The following is an 18552-nucleotide window of genomic DNA, read 5'->3' on the forward strand; positions in this document are numbered from 1 at the left end:
CCAGCGCGCACTGGAGCCGGCAGCTGTCGAAGAAAGAGGTGGGTGAAGAGAAATCCTCCGTCCTCCGCGCCCAGCAAGGACAGCATGCTCTCCATGAGCTCGAGGGCGGTGCCGTCGCCCAGGCCCGCGATGGAAAGGAGTTTCTCGGCCCGCTCAGCATCAGAGAGGGAGTAACGCCGCAGCAGCAGCCCCTTGAGGGCGGCGTACTTGCCCTGGGCTGGGGGATCCCGGAGGAGAGTCATCACACGGCGGGTTGACAGCGGGTCAAGTGAGGCCACCACATGGTGGTATTTAGTGTCGTCGGCTGAAACTCCACGAAGAGCAAACTGAGCTTCTACGTGCATGAACCATGAAGGAGGATCGTGAAGCCAAAAATCCGGCAATTTAAGCGCCACAGCAAACGCAGCCATCGGCGGAGGTGAAGGTCCGGCGGCCGCCGATGCTTCCAGGCCAGAGCTGGCTTCGTCGTCGAGCCTTAGCATGTTCACTACAGGGGTCACCAATGTGGAGGTATGTAACAACGACAGGAGAGGTCTCAGTGTCTCACTCCAACAACTTTATTAACTGACAGAACTTCACATATAGTCAGCGCCAAAATCTCCACCCCCACACTTCCTTTCAACTTGTGTGTGAGTGGAGCCACCTGGTGGTCCGCCACAAGAGGAGCATGTTGGGTGTGCATTCTCCTGAAGTCCACAACAATCTCCTTCGTCTTCTCCACATTCAGAGTGAGATTGTTGTCAGCACACCACGTGGCCAGGCGTCTCACCTCACTTCTGTAGTCGGTCTCATCCCTGTTGCTAATGAGACCCACCACCGTTGTGTCGTCCGCAAACTTGATGAAGAGGTTGGAGCTGTATGATGGAGTGTATGGAGATGTAAACAGATGATAAAATTATATTATTCCCTTTGTTGTGAAGATGAAATGTGATTTATTTATCCTCAAAAAGTTGGTTACAGCAGCCAGATCATGTAAAACAACCTAGTAAATTACAATATCACAACACAGAGCTGAGACTTTGATCAGCTGTGCCTCAGTTAAAATAGGAATCATTTATTTCTTCAGACTTCTCAAAGTTTGCTTTGCTGATCTGTTGCTCAGCACTTTAATAGTTCTGCACCTCTTGCAATAAGTGCAGCTGTGAAGGTGATTGCTGCTGTGAACAAACCGCATGTATTAATAGTAATGGATCCATATATTCATTTGCCCTTAAATACTTTGTTTTACTCCTCGCCTGTGTCAGACTGCAGAGGAAGCTGTGAAGATTGCACAGCAGATTGGTAAGTCATCGGTTTTTCTGTGTGCTAAAAGTTTACAGTAAACTTTAGTGATGACAGGAAGAATCTTAGTGAGTTTGTTTACTGCAGACATGATCTCCCACACACGTGTTCCTGGCCCACTCGAGCTGTTTACTCCTATTTCTGATTATTTTTTAAATGTATTTATTTATTTTTGTTGAATTGCTGTCAATCATCACATCTTCATGGAGCTGTTACCAAAAGATAACACATTTATTATGTTGAAAATATCATTGTAGGAAAACTCAATGTGCTAAACACAGAAGCTAAAGATGTAAACGCTGTGTAGGTTTACGATATCTGAAGAGATGGAACAGATGAAAGCAGAACTCTCAGTGTGGGAATATAAAGAGTCTGTTTTACTCCTCAGTCTTAAAAGGCTGCTGGGGTTTTGCTGAGGATGATGTCTAAGCTGACATCCATCAAGGACGACACCTCCCACCCCTGCATGAGACTGTACGAGCACTGAGCAGCTCGTTCAGCAGCAGACTTTTACACCCGCAGTGTAGGAAGGACTATTACACCCGCAGTGTAGGAAGGACTGTTACACCCGCAGTGTAGGAAGGACTGTTACACCCGCAGTGCAGGAAGGACTTTTACACCCGCACTGTAGGAAGGACTATTACACCCGCACTGTAGGAAGGACTATTACACCCGCAGTGCAGGAAGGACTATTACACCCGCAGTGCAGGAAGGACTTTTACACCCGCAGTGTAGGAAGGACTTTTACACCCGCAGTGCAGGAAGGACTATCACACCCGCACTGTAGGAAGGACTTTTACACCCGCAGTTTAGGAAGGACTATTACACCCGCACTGTAGGAAGGACTATTACACCCGCACTGTAGGAAGGACTATTACACCCGCACTGTAGGAAGGACTATTACACCCGCAGTGCAGGAAGGACTATTACACCCGCAGTGTAGGAAGGACTATTACACCCGCAGTGCAGGAAGGACTATTACACCCGCACTGTAGGAAGGACTTTTACACCCGCAGTTTAGGAAGGACTATTACACCCGCACTGTAGGAAGGACTATTACACCCGCACTGTAGGAAGGACTATTACACCCGCAGTGCAGGAAGGACTATTACACCCGCAGTGTAGGAAGGACTATTACACCCGCAGTGCAGGAAGGACTATTACACCCGCACTGTAGGAAGGACTTTTACACCCGCACTGTAGGAAGGACTTTTACACCCGCAGTGTAGGAAGGACTATTACACCCGCACTGTAGGAAGGACTTTTACACCCGCAGTGCAGGAAGGACTATTACACCCGCACTGTAGGAAGGACTTTTACACCCGCAGTGTAGGAAGGACTATTACACCCGCAGTGTAGGAAGGACTTTTACACCCGCAGTGTAGGAAGGACTTTTACACCCGCACTGTAGGAAGGACTTTTACACCCGCACTGTAGGAAGGACTATTACACCCGCACTGTAGGAAGGACTTTTACACCCGCAGTGTAGGAAGGACTATTACACCCGCAGTGTAGGAAGGACTTTTACACCCGCAGTGTAGGAAGGACTATTACACCCGCACTGTAGGAAGGACTTTTACACCCGCAGTGTAGGAAGGACTATTACACCCGCACTGTAGGAAGGACTTTTACACCCGCAGTGTAGGAAGGACTATTACACCCGCAGTGTAGGAAGGAGCGCTACCAAAGGACATTGTGACCAGCAGCTGTCAGACTCTATTACACAGTTTAACATAATCTTACTCATCACCTGTTTAATTGACATATCACATGTTTGTAATTGCTGATACTCATTTGCATCTTGTTTGTACACTGAATATTTCACCAGGATCATTCATACCCCCCCCCCCCCCCCCCCCCTACACACACACACACACACACACACACTACTTTAGGTCTATATTCCTCCTGCTATAAGAGCTGTGTAACACCCACAGCTGTGTAATAAAGTTTCATTCTGTTCTGTTGCCTGACTGTGAAAAATGCACCTTTGCAGTTGTTTTGTTTTGTTGCCAGGTTACCCTGTGATGATCAAAGCTTCTGCAGGTGGAGGAGGGAAAGGAATGAGGATTGCTTGGAACGATGAGGAGACGAGGTATTGTACTTGGTCACGTGCTCAGTATACACGAGCCCATCAGCTACTCTGTCAGTGCGCCCCAGGGCAGCTACAGTGTTGCTATCACCAGTGTGTGTGTGAATGGGTGAATGACTAAGTAAAGCGCTATACAGATACAGGCCATTTACTATTTTTTAGTAAATACACACTCAATTATGTGTTGAACAAAACGTAGAAGTAATTGTTTTTATTATTACAAGCATTGCTTATGTAGTAATGACTTAAAGTACTCTACCTCAGGTAATACTGTACAGTCTTATATTGCAAATATAAGGACTAAAGCTACTGCTATTAGCTCGTACGTCTGCAGCTTATGGAAGATGCTCGTGCAGCGTCTTCTGCTCACATTAGTTAAACTCTTTGATCTTAAGTAGCTCCAAATACCACAGTTAAAATACTATTGCCCCAAACACTGATTCAGCCCCTAGTTAAACTAGTGGCCAGAAATGTGTGGGCCTTTTCCACTAGTAGCTGCTTGGGTCAGTTCAGGTTTGTAGGGTTTTCCATTAGATGGTAGTACCTGGTACCAGGCCGGAGTCTCCCATTGTCATGATGTTTGTTGTTTTGGCAGCGTTGCTTTAATGACCCCAAGCAAATGGTACTCCACTGTAATGGAAAACAACCAGAACAGATGGAGTGGGTGCTAGTGGAAAAGAGGCATTAGTGAGCTCTGAAGTTCTTCCAGAACACTATACAAACTCATTGGATAACCTAACAACACAAGCAGTTATATTATACGACATTAAACAGTCCAGGTCTTCCTTTTTGTTTCGTCCCCGTGTGTTTTACAGACGTTAGTCAAAATCACCTGTTGTTGCTAAAGTTATTCATTCAGCTCCTTGTGCTCTAAACTGAAGCTTATTTACTTACTTAACTGTTTTCCTGTTGTTACTTGTAGACCAATGGAAAGTCTGTATTTGCTCTTTAAAACTGCTGTGATCTGTGGGTGTGCTGTTAACAGGGAAGGTTTCCGGTTCTCATCGCAGGAGGCAGCATCCAGCTTTGGAGACGACAGGCTGCTCATTGAGAAATACATAGACAACCCCAGACATATAGAGATTCAGGTATATCGACTGTCTACACTGATCTCCTTTAACTTTGATGGATACATGAAAGCCAAAAGAGCAAGCGGAGGTGACTCTTTGATTCCTAAACTCCTCGTCTCAGCTCTAGATTCACTGAAATAGAAACAAACTGCACGACAGTCTGTTCAGTCGAGTCGAGAGGAGGCTGTTACCTAACAGCTCTCACAAAACGCCATCTCACAATGCACCACGCAAAGAAGCTTGAAGAGTCAGAAGGTCACACTGCCTCCTGTGAGTCAGACATGCAGCAGGCCTGCACTAATAAGACCGTGAACAGAGCGAAGCGTAGCCTAACGACTCTCCCTCTCTGCTGAGACTGCAGACGGGAGGCAGAGTTTGGCTGAATCCAGCCTGAAAAGTTCGTAGGTCACAGCCGTCCACTCTGAGTGACAGGTTCTGATGTGGGCTCAAACTATTGGATCCCAGTGTGCAGCGCTTAGGAATGCATTGAATGAATTAAAGGTTTTATGCCACAGCTGCCCTAAATGAACAGTGTTGGTATTTAACAAAATCATTAACATTTTACAAAAACCTGAAAAATAGGAAAACACGTGATTATTGTTTGACTAAGATGCTGAATGGTTTTCTTGCATTCCTGAAGAGAAACATGAGGATCACTGTACCAGCTCACATCTGAGGATCCAAGTGTGAATTTGGTGTTTTTTATTTTAATAAAGTTTTTAGATTTCAAAGAATAATTTTCTGGACTTTTGTGACAGATGCTCTAACATGCAGGCATGTTCAGCGACATGTGTAAACCACATAGTGTGTTGACTTGAAAACCTGTTTCAGGTGTTGGCTGATAAACATGGAAATGCTCTGTGGCTCAATGAGAGGGAGTGCTCCATCCAGAGGAGGAACCAGAAGGTAGTGGAAGAGGCGCCCAGGTTAGTGAGACGTTTTTGGGCTTCGCAGTTATTTGTTTCTGTAAAGAACCCACGACAGACCCGACGACATCTTTATTGACTTGGTTGTTGTTCACACAATCGACTCAGTCGGCTGCAGCTTTCCAGCTCACAGCCCGACTCGCATCACAACAACGATGTACTGACAGACAGCACAGCCTTTGTGCCGGCGAGGCGTGATTGCAGATGCCGTGCAGGTGCGTCCATCTTCCCTGCAGCGGCACCGCAGACCACGCCCCACCACAGCTTCAAATGGACATACAGCAAGTAAATAGTAAACAAACTGGTTGTTACATGGCGCTTTTCTGCTCACTCAAAGCGCTTTAATTAGTTTTTACTCATTAGTCAATTAGTAAAACATGGAGATGAAACATGGGGAGATTAAAATCTTGTCATTAAATGTCAGCGGTCTGGGAAACTCTGTTAACGGTTAGAATTATGACTGAACTAAGAAAGGGGAGGACACAGATATTTAAATAATGAAAGTACTCCCCCTGCTGGAAGGAAGCTGTCATTACTGTACTTCCCAAACCAAGAACAGACAAACACGAAATATGTCAAAATTATAGAGCAATCACTATCCTGAGTGTAGCGTATAACACATGCACCTCTATAATATCAAACGGGGTTTGTAAGGCACAGACAATATGAGGAGCACATTACATGTAATACAGAGAATACAAGGAAATCAAATATCAGCTGCCTGGATCAGTTTAGATGCAGAAAAATCATTCGACAAAGTTAATAATCTGTTTAACATTAGGAAGATTTTGATTTAATGAAAAGGCCATTCAGTGCATTAAAGCGATTTATACAAATCTCACTGCTAGATTAAAACGAATGGCTCGCTAACTGAAAGATTCCACTTGGATTAGACAAACTCAATCACAGGAATAGAAATCAGTCAACAGAATCATGCAGCTTGTTCGTGGATGATATTATGATATATCGTTTAAAATAAACAGTGCAATCCTTTATGAAATCCTTTTAAATCACTAAAATATCCTGAGGGCAACATGACTAAAAATACACCAAAGCTGTATGAAGCAAACAAAGACTTGGCAGGATGGTCTACCTGCCTTTAGTGCCAAACTAGGCTCCATAAAAATGAATATCCTCCCACGCCTGCTGTACCTGTTCTTATCTCTATTTAATTTCAATTCAATTATATTTTATTACAGCATATCACAGCAACAGTTGCCTGAAGGTGCTTTATATTGTAAGGCAGACCCTACAATAACACATACAGAGAAAAACCCAACAATCATATGAGCCCCTATGAGCACCACTTTGGTGACAGTGGGAAGGAAAAACTCCCTTTTAACAGGAAGAAACCTGCAGCAGAACCAGGCTCAGGGAGGGGCGGGGCCATCTGCTGCAAGGTTAAGGGAGGAAGACAGAACAAACACCCAGTGCATCATGGGAAAGCCCCCAGCAGCCTAGGCCTATTGCAGCATAGCTAACAGAGGATTCGGGGTCACCTGCTTTTTCAAAAGGAAAGTTTGAAGCCTAATCTTGAAAGTAGAGATAGTGTCTGTCTCCTGAATCCAAACTGGAAGCTGGTTCCACAGAAGAGGGGCCTGAAAACTGAAGGCTCTGCCTCCCATTCTACTTTTAAATACTCTAGGAACAACAAGTAGGCCTGCAGAGCGAGAGCGAAGTGCTCTAATAGGGTGATATGGTACTACAAGGTCATTGAGACATTATTTGACATTTCTGTAAGGCTACTTTGGTTTCACATCCACTTTTGTTTCTTCCAAAGCTTTTTAGAGGCTGCATCTGTGGGCTGCTTCCCCTGTACATGGAGCTGCTATCAAGTTCTATATAATTACAAAAATGTTTAGTCCGCATGCTTATTGACCTCCACTGTGGTCTTTGTATGTCCATGGTTGTATTTCTTACTGTTTGATAGTTTTTGTGTTTTTTATTTTTAAATGTATTTAGAGCCAAATTAAGAAAACACTTAGCAGGCGGAGTTCTTACTTCCCTGATTTCTTGCTTTCCTGCCCACATTAGTCTGGTTTAGTTACACACACACACACACACACACACACACACACACACACACACACACACACACACACACACACACACACACACACACACACGGTCTGTTTTTAATCACGACTGAGTGTTACAGAACTCTGCATTAAATCAAGTGTCAAAGCAAAGTGGAATCATTCAAAATGATAACGTTGTTGTAGCTCTAATCTGTTGTGCTTTATTTTCATAGTCTTTAAAGGTTTTTAATTTTAACAGGATGGGTTATCTCGTTAATTATCATTAATTTCCTTCCTTCCTCTTTTTCTTCTTCTTTGATATTGACTTCTCATTGTGTCCTCCCCGACTAATTTGCTGTTCCTTTGGCATATTTACTCAGAGTTTTGTGCCCTTACTTTAGTTTGCAGGGAAGCAACGTGGTCCTCCAAAGTAATCACAGATCAGCCTGTGACTCGCGGAGTTTATCTCCGTCCTCATCTCTCCCACAGCTGCCACAACGCCGTCCATGTCAGAGAAATGCCTCAAAAAATGTTTTGTTTTAGCCTGTACGATGGAGCGAAGCAGCAATCAGGTGTAAAATAATCAGCAATAAAACACAGATTTTTAATTTTGCTCTTCAATAATTTGCAATGAAAGGTGGCTGGAAGACTCGAGCTGTTTGTTTTTGTTTCAGTGAAACGAGTTTGAGCTTCTGTGTCGTGTCCATGCAGTACTTTCCTGGACCCAGTCACACGACGGGCAATGGGTGAGCAAGCAGTCCAACTAGCCAAAGCTGTGCACTACTCCTCTGCTGGGACTGTGGAGTTTCTAGTGGATTCTAAGAAGAACTTCTATTTCCTGGAGATGAACACACGACTACAGGTTCAGTTCCATTTTATTTATATGTATGACAAACAGTTGCCTCAAGGCGCTTTATATTGTAAGGTGGAGACCTTCACCTTCAGGTCACCTGATCCAGCCCTAACTATATGCTTTATCAAAAAGGAAAGTTTGAACCCTTCTCTGAAAACTAGAGAGGGTGTCTGTGGGCCCTCACAGGGAAAAATAAAGCCTGCTGTTCCTACACTCGAGCAAACTCACTGAGATAAGGCAGAGTTTGACCCCGAGCTGAATCCTGTCTGTACTTCATAAACTGCTTATTTTTACTCCAGGTGGAGCATCCAATTACAGAGTGTATCACTGGCTTGGATCTGGTGGAGCAGATGATCAGGGTTGCCAAGGGTTACCAACTGCAGCACACACAGGAAGATATCCCAATAAATGGCTGGGCCATTGAGTGCCGTGTCTATGCAGAGGTAGGTGTGTGTGTGTGTGTGTGTGTGCACCTGTAATGGTAACTGAGATCACATGAACCTTACTCGTTTACTTTACCACACAGCTTTGCAAACATAGTTGAAAATACAGCACATAAAATATGAAGATGATCCTTTATTTTGCTAACGTTGGGACTGCAGAAAATATAAAAGCAGTGCAATAATTAAAAAATAATTTAAAGCCTTTGTTTAAAGACAGCATCTTTGTTTTGTTTTATTTTAGTTACATTCAGTCAAACTTGTCGTTGCTCGTTGTCCGCCGACAAGAATCATTTCTGAGTGAAACACGAATAAAAGTAAAAACACCCAAAAATCCTGTTTCCTCTGGTAGGACCCTTACAAGTCTTTTGGTCTTCCTTCCATTGGACGCCTGTCTCAATACCAGGAGCCACTCAACCTTGACAAAGTGAGTCGATCAGTCAGTTTTCTTTTTAAACACGCGGTCTGCCGGACGCTGTCGTTTCCTGGCTCACTCTGCTTTCCTCCAGGTCCGTGTAGACAGCGGCATTCAGGAGGGAAGTGACATCAGCATCTACTATGATCCCATGATCTCTAAGGTAAGTGATATATATTGGATACAAAATGTAACCATTCAGTTCCAAAGTTTATTTGTATCAGATCTTTGAAGGAGGTCGCTGCTTCACAGATGACTGCTGGTAAGACGGCTGTCGCAAACTCCCTTTACTCGTGGGCCACATACAGCCGTGGGCCAGACTAGTAAAAGTCCTCTTTCTGTCACCGTAAACAAGTTTCTGTGTTTTCTACATTTAATCCTGACCAAAAAAGATAAATACAATGATAAAAATGAAAAGGTTGAGCGATGTCAGTCGTGCACGTTAACGGCACTCAGTCAGGCCTTCAGTAAGAGTCACGATATCACGATGCCAGAGGTCAGACAGCTTTCAGGATGGCAACAGAAGTCGGTCACTTACAGCAACCAAGGTTTGTAGAGGAGCATCTCTGAATGCACAACATGTTGACCCGTGAAGCAGATACAGCAGCAGACGACCACGCCACCTGCCGTGTCTGTCAGCTAAGAACAGGAAACTTAAGGCTACAGTGTGCACAGGCTCACCAAAACTGCACAAAGCTGAAAAGTGTTCCCTGGTGACCAAGCTTGTTTAAGGCTGGGGGGATATTTTATTGGCAGTCTTTGGGCCTCTTAGCACCACCCGAGCATCATTTAAACACCACGCCAACCCGAGTGTTGTTGCTGACGATGTCCATCCCTTCATGAACACAGTGAACCATCTTCTGATGGCGAGCTATCCTGCTGGAAGCAATCGTGTCACCAAGCTCGGATCATCTCAGTCTGGTGTCTTGAATATGAAGATGAGCTCACTGCACTCAGATGACCTCCACGCTCATCAGGTCTCAGCCCAGCGGATGTGGTGAAATGGGAGACTCACATGATGCTGTTGTGTCAGTGTGGACCAAAATCTGAGGATTGTTTCCAGCACCTCGTTGAATCTAGTGTACGGCTGAGGACACAGTGGGTAAGATGGGGTGTTTGTGGAGCAGGTCGTCTACTAATCAGAAGCTCGGTGCTTCAATCCCTGCTCCAGCCTGCTTGCCAAAGTGTCCTCGGTCAAGGTACCGAACCCCGAGTTGCTCTTGACACGTTCATCAGAGTCTGTAAGTGTGAACGTTTGATAGAAAGTGGTGTAGTTGCTTGTGTAAAGATTCTTATTCAGCACTTTTCTGCTCTCAGTACTCAGCCCTTGAACAGGAATTGTGCTCATCACTTAATATACGACAGGACGATACCAACATGCACCGCGTATCCAGGAATTAAACACCTTACATTAAATCAGTGCATGTGTTTAAAAGGAAACGGGTGAGAAAATTTCACCTGTGTGCTCTGTGAGGGTGCAGGTGCTCATTCTCAGTTATGGGATGTTCTGTTTCTCTAGCCATGTTAGTGATGATTCACAGCAGCTCCTGATGACTTGACTGGTTCAATAATAACATATTAATATTCTCTGATATCAATTTGTAGCTGATTACCTACGGAGCTACACGAGCTGAAGCTCTTGGTAGGATGGAGGACGCTCTGGATAACTATGTGATCAGAGGTGGAGTACATGTTCGTAGTCTGTCACTAAAACAACATTTGTTGGGTTTTATTTCTCTAAAGTTGGATCGTTTTCTTTCCAGGTGTGACCCACAACATTCCTCTCCTGCGAGAAATCATCACTCATCCTCGCTTTGTCTCTGGTCACATCAGCACCAACTTCCTCCCAGAGGTTTACCCTGATGGCTTTAAGGGCCATCAGCTAGAGGCAGATGCAAAAAGGGAGCTGTTGGCATCAGCAGCAGTGCTCTACATCGCTGCTGAGCTTCGTTCAGCAAAGGTCCTCAGCACCCAGAGGTGAATGCTGCAGTACTTGTTGCTTGGTGCTACGTGATGGGATTCTTGGGAGAAAGTAATAGGGCTGGAGTTGTATCCTAAATCAAAGTGCAGTCGATCACGGTTCAGCCTGAGTGGACTGGCATTTATATAGCTGTTACTGAGCACTCACAGTACTTTTAAACTACAATCCACATCATCTCTTTCATACACACCAGCAGATTTTCATATACTGCATGATATTTTGTTGTCTTAAACATTAAAGTTAAAGTTCTTATAATAAAGGGCATTATTATTAAAATGAACTTGTCAGTTTCGTTTTAGCACGTCTGACATCTATAGATCCAAACCATTATTCTGTGTCCCATCTCTCAGTTATGGGGTCACTGCGTTAGCTGACCTCAGGAGCAGCGATGAGGCCTCGGTTAAAGTTTGTTCATTTCAGGGTGGCCTCCACTCCTGTGGAATGCAGCCACTGGGAGCTGTGTGTGGAGCTGGGTGAGGAACGCCAGGATGTGCAAATCAGCAAATCAGGAACTGTTTATACTGTGAGTATTAAAGCACATCTGTTCTCGTTCATTCTTGCTGTACTAGAAAGCTGAGAAAAGGACAAACCTAAATGTCTGTGAAGGTTCTCAGGCATCCAGGTCATCGTAGTCAAAGGAGCTTGCAAGGAAAGCGTCTGGACTTCTTTTCACTTTAGAGGAGTGAAAGAAGCCATCTACGTCCACTGTGAGCGACCATCTTTGAACAGAGGCGGGGTTTACGACACAAACTGTCTGCCATCTATAATCCAGTTTTGAGATTCCTCCCCAGACGCCTTAACACCCACTCACATCCTGGGCCATCTGACCTCAGGAAATCAAATGATAAGGTGGGGCCAGGTTTCACAATGAACACACCCGAAACTCTGGCTGATTGGGACCCACACCCAGTTTCCCACCTTGGCTCAGGTGATTAGAGGATCATCAGGGGGTCCTTTTGTCCCTCTGTGGGGGGAAACTCCCACTAGGTTTATATCTGGGACTCTCCACCATCTGACCTTAGAACTGAAGAAGCTTCTCGGATGAGAGGTGAAACGTCTTCAAGCAACTTAAAGAAGTCCAGACGCTTTCCTTGCAAGCTCCTTTGACGACAAACGTAAGTAGTGAATATGGCCATCACAGCAGATGGCCCCGCCCCTCCCTGAGCCTGGTTCTGCTGGAGGTTTCTTCCTGTTAAAAGGGAGTTTTTCCTTCTCACTGTCGCCAAAGTGCTGCTCATAGGGGGTCATATGATTGTTGGGTTTTTCTTTGTATGTATTATTGTAGGATCTACCTTACAAAGCAGCTTGAGGTGACTGTTGTTGTGATTTGGTGCTGTATAAATAAAACTGAAGTGAATTGTGAGCATACACAGAAGTGTTAAACAGACGGGCAGGTCTGGCCTGTTCCAGTTCCTGATTTAGCCTTCTGTAAAAAGGTGATACCTGTCTTGATGATATAACGTTATAAGCTTTCACTGTTTTCTGTTCCTTTATAATTTTACTAACTTGTTGACTCTTGTTTGTGAAGAATAATAATGTGTGGTGTGACCTTTTTACTTACAAATATGTACAAAGAACACTGAAGACATTCACTTTCAGTTTGAGTTCAGAACAGTTGGCAGGAGGCTCCATCTGTACTGTAAGTGCAGTGATAGAGGAAACCCAAAATCGCACAGTCCACTATCAACAGCACTTGGTGAGGAAAAGCTCAGACAGAAGCTGCCATCTGCTGTGACTGGTTGGCTGAGAGGGGAACTGATGGGTACAATTTATCACACGCAGCAGCGGTGTGTATAGACCTGGGGAGGGAAGTCCTCCAGTCTGAGCCCACAGCAGCATTACTGAGAGCTGGATCACATGACCCTGATCCATGGTGACTCCTAACGAGGCTTTATGAAAAAGGAACGTCCATCCATCCATCCATCTTCATCCACTTTATCCGAGGCCAGGTCGCGGGGGCAGCAGCCTAAGCAAAGAGGCCCAGACCTCCCTCTCCCCAGCCACCTCCTCCAGCTTATCCGGGGGAATACCAAGGCGTTCCCAGGCCAGCCGAGAGATATAATCTCTCCAGCGTGTCATGGGTCTGCCCCGGGGCCTCCTCCCGGTGGCACATGCCTGGAACACCTCACCCAGGAGGCGCCCAGGGGGCATCCTTGTCAGATGCCCGAACCACCTCAGCTGGCTCCTTTCGATGTGGAGCAGCAGCTGCTCTACTCTGAGCCCCTCCCGGATGGCCGAACTTCTCACCCTATCTCTAAGGGAGAGGCCAGCCACCCTTCGGAGGAAGCTCATTTCTGCCGCTTGTATCCGCGATCTCGTTCTTTCGGTCACTACCCACAGCTCGTGGCCATGGGTGAGGGTAGGGACGTAGATCGACCGGTAAATTGAGAGCTTCGCTTTTACACTCAGCTCCCTCTTCACCACGACGGACCGGCGCAGCGTCTGCATTACTGCAGCTGCAGCCCCAATCCGTCTGTCGATCTCCGGCTCCCTTCTCCCATCACTCGCGAACAAGACCCCGAGATACTTGAACTCCTCCACTTGGGGCAGGAACTCATCCCCGACCCTGAGTGGGCACTCCACCCTTTTCCGGCTGAGAACCACGGCCTCAGATTTGGAGGTGCTGATCCTCATTCCCGCTGCTTCACACTCGGCTGCGAACCGTTCCAGTGCGAGCTGGAGGCCCTCACCCGATGAAGCCAACAGAACCACATCATCTGCAAAAATCAGAGATGAGATTCTGAGGCCACCAAAGCGAAAGCCCTCCACCACTTGGCTGCGCCTAGAAATCCTGTCCATAAAAATTATGAACAGAACCGGAGACAAAGGGCAGCCCTGGCGGAGCCCATCACCCACCGGGAACGAGTCCGACTTATTGCCGGCAATGCGAACCAAGCTCTTGCAACGGTTGTATAGGGATCGAATGGCCCGTAGCAATGGGCCAGACACCCCATACTCCCGCAACACCTCCCACAGGACACCCCGAGGGACACGGTCGAATGCCTTCTCCAAGTCCACAAAACACATGTAGACTGGTTGGGCAAACTCCCATGCACCCTCAAGTATCCTGGAGAGGATAAAGAGCTGGTCCAGTGTTCCGCGACCAGGACGAAAACTGCATTGTTCCTCCTGTATCCGAGGTTCAACTAGCGGACGAACTCTCGTTTCCAGCACCCTGGCATAGACTTTCCCAGGGAGGCTGAGGAGTGTGATCCCCCTGTAGTTGGAACACACCCTCCGGTCCCCTTTCTTGAAGATGGGGACCACCACCCCGGTCTGCCAGTCCACAGGTACTGCCCCTGATCTCCACGCAACATTGCAGAGGCGTGTCAACCAGGACAGCCCTATAACGTCCAGAGCCTTCAGGAACTCGGGGCGGACCTCATCAACACCAGGGGCTCTGCCACCAAGGAGTTGTTTAACTGCCTCAGTGACCTCGCCCCCGGAAATTGGCGGGTCATTCCCCTCATCCCCAGACTCTGCTTCCTCCTCGGAAGACGTGTCAGTGGGATTCAATCAATCAATCAATCAAAGCTTTATTTGTCACAAGCAGGTTGCCCTGCAGTGACAATGGGACCCCCCCCCCCCCCCCCCCCCCCCCCCCCCCCCGACCTTGCACGCATAACACAGACATCACATGGGGTTACAAGTCGGAGATCGGTAGCATTACAGAAAAGAACACTGAAATGTGCACAACAACGGGAGGGTACAAGAGGAAAAAAAGAGACCTCCACTCATGCTGTGCTTCCATGGTAGGACAGCACGAGAACAGGAAACAAAAAAACTCCTCTGCACAAAAAAAGCACATGAATGGCCACAGCACAACATTGTGAAAGACATGACAAGCCACAGGGTTGGGTAGGGGATATCATAACACAATAAACACAGTGTGCACATCTGATCTGGGACTGCTGCAATCTTTCGACTGCACCACCAGCTGACCCGATGTCCACATCATGGGGGAGGTAAGCATCGAAGGCGTTAGAAGGGGAGGGGGGATGAGTGAGTGATTATCAGTGTAAGTGTGTGTGTGTGTGTGTGCGTGTCCATAGTTCAGCTGAGACAGTGTCCTTCGCCCTATCAGGCTAAGTAAACAGTCCTCCAGCCAATCCAGGTGGCCTTGCATGGGATGGGAAGAATAGTCATCACACAGTCGTTTTCAGGGAGTGATTGTTCGGCTCCAGCCTTGGGCCTGCAGCTGGCGCCGTGGTGGTGTCCGCATTACGATGTTGATTTTGTTGATTTTTCATGCAAGCAGCCCAGGAGAATTTCAAGCTGCTCTTTAACACTCTGACACTGGTCTCGCAATCTCCCGTTGGAGAGCCGCGAGCCTCCCCATGATGGTATCAAACTTCTGTTCCATGGTGTTGTCATTCTTTTGATTCTGAGACCTCACAACTGCAGTGATCCGTTCCGCGATGTGTTCCAACTTTCAGCCCGCCGCCTCTCACCAGGGGCAACTCCAGACTGAGACAGAGTCCAGCCCCTCTCCAGGAGACTGGTTCCAGAGCCCAAGCCATGTGCAGAGGTGAGCCCGACTATATCTAGCCGGTACCTCTCAACCTCACGCACGAACTCAGGCTCCTTCCCCACCAGAGAGGTGACATTCCATGTCCCTATTGCCAGTCTTGGCAGCCGGGGGTCAGTCCGCCAGGGCCTCCGCTCCTGGCCGCCACCCGGCACACAATGCACCCGACCTCTATGGCGCCTCCTGCGGGTGGTGGGCCTGTGAGAGGATGGGCCCATGTCTCCTCTTCGGGCTGTGCCCGGCCGGGCCCCATGGACTAAGGCCCGGCCACCAGATGCTCGCCCTCGGGCACCCTCCGACTGTCTCCAGGGCGGGGCCCCGGTAACCCTATCCTGGGCAGGGTAAACTGTTCCCTCGATGTTCTCTTCATAAGGGTCTTCTGAATCGCTCTTTGTCTGGTCCCTCACCCAGGACCAATTTGCCATGGGAGACCCTACCAGGGGGCAAAAGCCCCCAGACAACATAGCCCCTGGGATCCCTGGGACACACAAACCCCTTCATCACGATAAGGTAGCGATTCAAGGAGGAAAAAGGAACGTTTTAAGCTTAATATTGTGACCTTTTCACAGTTTCGCCCGGTTCGTAGATTGCTCAGGCCTCCAGAAAGAACACCGGCGACTCAGTAGTCAATTCCCAACACTTTTATTAATCCACACTCATTGATCACACCTATTGATTACACCTTCTAGAAGAGAGATGTACAGGACCCCGGAACTCCTCTGCAGATCTCAACTCCTTTGTCTGTTACATGCAGTTTTGTATCAGTGACCCCCCTTCTAAACCCTCTACAAGGTGCCATAAAACTAAGTACTATGTTTACATACTTTCGTGTGTGTGTGTGTGTGTGTGCGCGAGCCTGTGAATGCCTACATGTGCGCGTTCCCGCGTGCCTATATGAGTGCTCGTGTGTGACTGTGTGCGCATACCTGTGTTTATATGTGAGTGCACATGAGTGAGTGTGCGTGTGGATGTGTGTGCGTGACAGTTAAAACACTGTGGGGGTAGGTGACTCCCTAGAGGTCATAAAAACCCATCTCCCTTCCAGACCACAGTTATCCAGTTACAAATGTTGAGACCCCCACCCAAACATCCTCTGGGGAATTTCCACTCAGTGGGGAAGGGGTCTCCTACAATCTACTCCTAAGTTCACAACACAATGAGCCCTTTATTATATTAAGGGCAGTGTCAGTGTCTCTGCAATAGTTCTACATTCTATGATAACACATTTCTAAACTCTAAATCAGCTAAACATTCTACAATATCAAGACTAGAGATGGTGTCAGTCTCATCAGTCCACACTGGGAATTCCACGGTGGGTCTGATTAAATGTTATCGCTAGTTAAAGTCCTCGGCTTAGCAGACCTCTAACTCAGCTTGGCTACAGAGCTGGGGTTGTCCTCTTAGTGATGAGGTGAGATGTCCCAGTTTAGGGTTGGGTTTGTTTGTTCATCTAGATTTAAAAAACAAACTATTTTTCCTGGCTTTCCACTCCACCTTACAAAATATCTGCCTTTAATGCACATTTAAAAATTATATCAAGGAGTCAAACTTCTGCTCTTTTTCAGAGTATCCAGTATGCAGTGAGGAAGTAATACTGGTAACATGATAACTGACCTCTGTGGCAGCAAAGTTTATCTACACTGTGTCAGGAGACAGAAACAGAGCATAGAAAAAAGTGCTTTTGCAAATGGGAGTAAATGGGTGAACGAGGCAAGTTACAACGAGTAGAAACGAGCTAAATAAGAAGCAGTACGTTCACACAGCAGGTCGAAAATAATCACTACTTTAAATTCAGTTACTTGACCTTTTACATAGAAACGGAGCCATGGGGTGGCAAGCAGGGGAAAGGGTGTATCTAATAAAATGGCAGGTGAGTGTATTTGACTGCAGATTAAGTTTAATATGAATTTAAAGATTAGTTAATAGGAATTCAAGCCAGAATTTGTCTTGATTGGAAAGCTATTGGTGATCATCAGAAGTCCCGATTCATTCAGATAATAAAACAACAGTGTGAGCATTGTGTGATGTGAAAGAGTGGCTCTCCAGTTAGACTGTGTTAACTGTGTCTGCAGGTGGAGATAGATGGAGCGAAGGTGGAAGTTTGGGGAGCGTTGAATCTGGCCTCCCCATTGCTGCCACTCACAGTCAACGGCACACACAGAATGCTACAGGTAACACACAGCTAAGTGTTGGTAAAGAGACCTCAAACGGATTGGAGCCATGGTGATATGGTGGAAAAGTGGTAAAACCAAAATGTCTGTCCATGTGGTGCAGCTTTTATCAGTGCACTCAGTTACTTCATGCCTCATTCCTGCCTGACCCTCTGAAGACGCAGCAAGTTTTTTTAAATAGTTTTTAAACTGGGGGACACCGGCGTCTTGGCAGAACAAATTTAGAACAGAAATGTGCTAAACTCACCAGTAACAATAAAATAATGAAAGATGTCAGCTGTAATACAGATAACGTATTCTCTCTTTTTTATAGTGCCTTTCCAGAGATGCTGCAGGAGTGATTGTCCTACAGTACCTGGGCACCTTGGTAAGACTGAATAATTCAAAATGTAGGCTAGTGGCTGTATGTATGTATGTATGTATGTATGATCAGAAGAACTTTCCATGTTATTGATATATTGCAGTGCCAAACATCCCACTGTTCCCCATACGTTTCTTTTTCTTGTAAATATATATAGTTTAAGGTTCGAGTTCTGTCCAAGCTGGCTGCAGAGTTGAACTCCTACATGCCAGAAAAAGCTTCAGAGGACACGAGCAGCATCCTGCGTTCACCGATGCCGGGAACAGTTGTGGCTGTATCTGTCAAACCTGGAGATACGGTAACACATTCCAATATGTACACATCGTTTAAATGCTGTTTAATGAGTTCATAGTTCATAATGGGGAAAAGCCTGTTGTAGTTGACATGTTGCTGGTAAGACTGTGCAGATGTGCAGA

At 46.5% G+C, this 18552-nt stretch overlaps 1 protein-coding gene across 1 annotated transcript in view; it reads left to right on the top strand.

Moving 5' to 3' along the window:
• pcca (propionyl-CoA carboxylase subunit alpha) overlaps positions 1 to 18552 on the top strand; it is a 37803-nt gene that overhangs the window by 17630 nt on the left and 1621 nt on the right. Inside the window, exons 8-21 of the mRNA XM_004572043.2 lie at positions 1245 to 1281; positions 3298 to 3376; positions 4359 to 4461; positions 5275 to 5369; positions 8099 to 8249; positions 8540 to 8683; positions 9033 to 9107; positions 9190 to 9258; positions 10701 to 10776; positions 10859 to 11072; positions 11497 to 11599; positions 17677 to 17775; positions 18089 to 18142; positions 18294 to 18434. Of these exons, the coding sequence (XP_004572100.1) occupies positions 1245 to 1281; positions 3298 to 3376; positions 4359 to 4461; positions 5275 to 5369; positions 8099 to 8249; positions 8540 to 8683; positions 9033 to 9107; positions 9190 to 9258; positions 10701 to 10776; positions 10859 to 11072; positions 11497 to 11599; positions 17677 to 17775; positions 18089 to 18142; positions 18294 to 18434 (1440 nt within the window). The remainder of the gene's footprint in view (positions 1 to 1244; positions 1282 to 3297; positions 3377 to 4358; positions 4462 to 5274; positions 5370 to 8098; positions 8250 to 8539; positions 8684 to 9032; positions 9108 to 9189; positions 9259 to 10700; positions 10777 to 10858; positions 11073 to 11496; positions 11600 to 17676; positions 17776 to 18088; positions 18143 to 18293; positions 18435 to 18552) is intronic.

The sequence above is a fragment of the Maylandia zebra genome, linkage group LG13 (assembly GCF_041146795.1).
Source record: "Maylandia zebra isolate NMK-2024a linkage group LG13, Mzebra_GT3a, whole genome shotgun sequence".
NCBI classification, from domain to species: domain Eukaryota; kingdom Metazoa; phylum Chordata; class Actinopteri; order Cichliformes; family Cichlidae; genus Maylandia; species Maylandia zebra.